This window comes from Dermacentor silvarum, chromosome 1 (genome assembly GCF_013339745.2).
Source record: "Dermacentor silvarum isolate Dsil-2018 chromosome 1, BIME_Dsil_1.4, whole genome shotgun sequence".
Lineage (NCBI taxonomy): Eukaryota > Metazoa > Arthropoda > Arachnida > Ixodida > Ixodidae > Dermacentor > Dermacentor silvarum.
Window position 1 is genome coordinate 170,843,412 of NC_051154.1, and position 4,678 is coordinate 170,848,089.

General features: G+C 41.1%; 1 protein-coding gene across 2 annotated transcripts; it reads left to right on the plus strand.

The window, feature by feature from the left end:
- Window positions 1-2,297: 2,297 nt before the first annotated feature.
- On the plus strand, window positions 2,298-4,111 carry LOC125942710 (uncharacterized). 2 transcript variants are annotated; one of them, XR_007465314.1, is made up of 3 exons: window positions 2,298-2,640; window positions 3,030-3,204; window positions 3,288-4,111. XR_007465314.1 is itself a non-coding variant. In XM_049660986.1 (3 exons), the coding sequence occupies exons 1-3, from the start codon at window positions 2,358-2,360 to the stop codon at window positions 3,425-3,427; spliced, it is 480 nt and encodes a 159-aa protein (XP_049516943.1). In that variant the 5' UTR covers window positions 2,298-2,357; the 3' UTR covers window positions 3,428-4,111. The 2 variants fall into 2 exon arrangements, 1 of the variants encoding a protein (XP_049516943.1); XM_049660986.1 differs by having other exon boundaries at window positions 2,298-2,522.
- Window positions 4,112-4,678: the final 567 nt, after the last annotated feature.

Consider the following 4,678-nt stretch of genomic DNA (forward strand, 5'->3'; position numbering starts at 1 on the left):
CCTTCTTTAACCTCCAGCTCGCTTGAAAGGCTCTTTGTCTGTAAAAAAGTCTTGTGTAGCTCGCAGGTCGGACGTTTGCACGCACAGCGCAACTACTTCTGCGGTTATGTCGCTGAAATCCTCGAGTCCAATCTAATAATGTGATCGGAAGCAGGGACCCTTTCCGCTTTGACAAAATTCCTTGATTCGACTCCACAATCGAGAAACTTGAGCACAGCACCAAGCTAAAGAGCCATCGAGACTCTAAATGTCGTAGCCATCTTTGTTTATTCGGATAATGTTGCCTGCACAAGCTACGAATTCTGGAGTTGTCAATAGTCGAAGAGACTATACTTATCATGGGGGAGGGGTTATTTTTTGCCAAGATTTATAAATGCGAAATGGTTGCTGTCGGTGTCAGATTTCATTATGAATAGGTCGGAAGACAAAACACTTTAAAAGCGTAAAATAAAGTGAAGTTATGTTAGATACGATTCCCCAGCTTTTTAATATACCGCCATAATGAAACAGCAAAGCTCACAAAAAATTGCTATGTAAAAGTGTATAAGCCATGTATGCGCATTGCACCTCTGTAGCTAGCATAGTTATTTCATAGCAAGTAATGGCTGTTAAAGGTTTTATTCCTTTGTTGCCCATGGTAATCATGTTTGTACCTATGTACATTGCTTTCAGGTCTACAATGCACAATTTGACACGTACGTCGACCCACCTGACGGGCATGTGTTCTGTGATGGAAACAAAATTATACTGATCAGTAATGAGGCCATACCTCCCACTTGCAGGTAAGTGACTATAAACTTCAAAGTTTTCTTCAAACTGTAAAGCTTACTGATTTTCTATTTGTTTTCAGCACAAGTGAAACACTTGTAGTAACGATAGGGTTGGGCCCATCAAGCAGTGACTACAGATTGCCACCGCTACCATTTGACCTACAGGTTGCCATCGGCAACACCAAAGCTGGGAAAGTTTCCAGCCGCACAAAATCGAGGGTTATGTTTTGGTTGAGCAACCACTTGATTTCAATTAGTGTGTAAGTACCTGCTTACTCTCCTGCACATTATTGAATACCAGCTGAGATTTTGCTGCTTTCATAGGTACCCAGGAAGGCTGTACGGGACTGCGGCGAAGGCACTAATCTTGGAGTACCCTGTACTTAAGGACACCATTGGGACGGGTTGGGTGAGCAAAATTATTTACCATTTAGAGATGTTGCTATCTTCTAAAAATATTTTAGGAGAGTATGGTAATGCTATCAGCAGCAGTAAACAATTGGCTGAAAATAAAATGGCAAAATGTACATGCATAGAAAAGCTTGGAGAAAAAATTTTCAAGTGCTGTATAAATATGAAATCTAGTACAATCAATTAACAAATTAAGAGGAGAATAAACGTGGTACAGGGAACTATTATACATGAGGCAATCATTGCCAGATATGGCCGCAAAGCATCATCACTCTGTTTGTAGCTCTCCGAGTGCATTTCAACAAACGAATTGCCGAAGCAGTTGAACATATGAAAGTGTGTTATAGTTAGACCGTGGTGTTGCCTTATGACGCAGAAAGATTAAGTCTGTACATTACAGTGCCCGTTGATATCTGATAAGCAAATTTAAGGCTATGAGTTGTTTCACTCAGAAATCATGAATGGGCTCTTGCTGCGAGGTTGTTTCACAAAATGAGTTCCCTCCTTTTTCAGGCTATTGATCTAATCTTTATTTGTTGATGCAAATTGATGCATGACAAGGCAGAATTGCAGTTATGCAGCCGCAGAAAATATAAACTAGTACGTCTAACTTCGTGCTTCCTTTTTTCTTAGTTTTTTTCTTTTTTGTTTGTTGTATTTGTTGCTGTAGCATGAACTTCGCTGAGATCACTAATTCATGTTGATGCACATAGTCTTCCATACTGCAATGTGCTTATTCGCAGGATTCCTGGAAAGTATCTCTACAGTATGCGAAGAAATCTGGGAACAGTGCCTGCCGTGCAGGCAGCTAAAGAGCTTTTTGGTAAGCACAAACATGACAGTGCTGTGCCAGCACCCCCACCACAGACTAAAAGGCAAAGGCGCATGGTAAACATTTTTTTGAGTTCATTTTACTCTTTCACAAGCAGCAACAGTGGCCTGTGACTTAGCTTGCTAATAACGACCTATAGCTTCTTCGATTCTGCCAGTCAACTGTTGTAGCAGTAAAGCGGCAGTCGTGCAACATAACATGGCTTTATTTAAGCAGGCTCTGTTTGGAAAAAAAATGAATGATATTGCTTTACTTAGTTGAAGTGAGGGCTCTCATTTTTTTTTCTTTGCCAGACAACAAGCTTCCAACATGAGGACCATGATGAAGCGGTTTTAAAGGGACACATGGATTTCATGGTCGAAGAGATGTCCAGGCGCTCACCGGACGTAAAAAAACTGAGTGACTCTATGGAGCAGACACGTTCCTCAAGAAGATCGTGGATTATGGAGAAGCAGCCAACGACAGCCGAAATACTTGAAAAGTATCCGGTTTTATCAAATGCTGAAATGGTCTGTATAATGTGATCACAATGTTTGCATTGCATGCTTTCACTTATATTTACCAGATGTCTTTCTGCCTCGTACAGGTTTTCAGAAATAGCCTGTGAAAGGGTTACTAGGTGTTTAGGTAGATGAACGAGGGGACCAATTACATTTAGTGTGTAGAAACTGATAAAAAAGCCTTTTCACACTGAAGTAAGAACTTGAAGGATACTATAAACTGCACTTGAAACATGTTGTTAGGTTGTTTTCATGCTGACGCCAAGCACACCTGCAGAATAAGCTTACTTTTGATATTTTAAGGGACCTAGCTATGTTTCAAAAGTTTTATTCTACAAAAAAATTTGGGACCCAATCTCCAAGTATCCCAAGACACATATGTGGGTGTTTTAGTTTTCTTTATGACAAATTGACTTTTGAGTTTCTTATTGAACTGTGCAGTGTTATGTTGCGCTGGAAACTCACTGCCCAAATTCATAATTGAAAACAGGTTTAAATGTATTTTTGTATTTATAGCTCCACGAAGAGTTCACGGCTGTCACGGGCATTGAGATGGAAACGAAGTTGTTGGCATTCATCAACAACTACGGTCAGAAGTGTCTCGACTTAGTGAAGTGTCGTCGCTCGGCAAAAGAGTCTGTACAGCAGCTTGAGGCTGAGCTTGAACAACTGGAAGAAAATGCCCGTAAATGTAAGCATATTAAGCATGTTCAGTTGGTTTCAGTTTTTTTTCTATATTCCTGCCGTTATTTTGCAATAACAATTCCTTTTCAGATCGGTTTGCAGTTGGCTGTGTAGAACTGCTGCCATTACTAGTGAGAGAACAGCCAAACTTTTTGAGGGGCCCTGTAAACAACTTCACATTTCATTTTCTGTTTTACCATTTTGTTTCTGCTGCTAATAGGGAGTACTAACGTTTATATCTTAAACTTTACAGGACGTGCACCCTACCCTTCATTTTGAGGGCACAAATGCTTATGAGGCAAGAGACATCACTTGTCTTTGAAGCTTTCAACATTGAAGTCATCGACATAATAGCCGGTATGACAGCTGTCATGGAACTGTATTGGGTGCTCGATGTAAAGTATGCGGACCACAACAAGAACACCTTAGCACTGTTGGAGCACTTCTGCGATTTGCCAAGTGTGCCGAAAGCGCCATTGCTTCTGAGGGCCATTTCTGCGATCAAAAGTGGATCAAACAGCGTGGGCCAATGAGTGGAAATATAGAGCGAATAAACAATGAAAACTACTTGTGAAGTACTGTGTTTCTTCATTATGGCTTTTCACATGAGCCATGGTTCTGGTTACGTTTGCACAAAATTAGTTAATGAGAGAGTAGTGTATGTGTCACGAAAGTTACTGAGCTAGCACTATCATTACGAAGTTCAATTATTAAGAGGGTTGGACGTGTTACTAACTGCAGTCACTGAGAGGTTAGGACCAGTTACTAACTGTAGTTACTAAGAAGGTAGTATTTGTTACTAACATGCTGCTCACTCCAGTTACTAAGAGGGTAGCAACTGTTACTGAATGCATTTACTAAGAGGTTAGAACCAGTTACTAACTGCAGTTACTAAGAAGGTAGTATCTGTTACTAACTTGCTGGTCACTCAAGTTACTAAGAGGGTAGCAACTGTTACTGAATGCATTTACTAAGAGGTTAGGACCAGTTACTAACTGCGGGGTAGTATGTGTTACTAACATGGGGCTTGCTCAGTTACTAAGATAGTAGGACCTGTTACTAACTGCAGTTACTAAGAGGGTAGTATCTGTTGCTAACATTGTGAGTTAGTAGCGGTTACTAACCCTCTTGTTACTAACTCCAGTTACTAAGAGGGTTGTAACATATGTGACAAGAAGTTAGTAAGTGAAAGTTAGTAAGTGCTACAACCTTTTTTCTAAGAGTGGCAATAGATGCGCAACACCAACAGAACGAATACGAGAAAGAAAAATTTAAGCCTCCATTCCACCCTGTGAAAGTGGATGTACAGCGAAACTGTTGCCGACGTTACACAAACGCCACCAGCACAAGACCACGCATCGTCGAGATCAATGTATAGCGTCCACGACCTCGTTCGCGCCCTTTCTGTTGGTGCTTCGACGCCGCGGTGCGCGTAGGCGGCGGCCACACGCTTGCCCTGATGTCGATTACGGTCGTAGCAC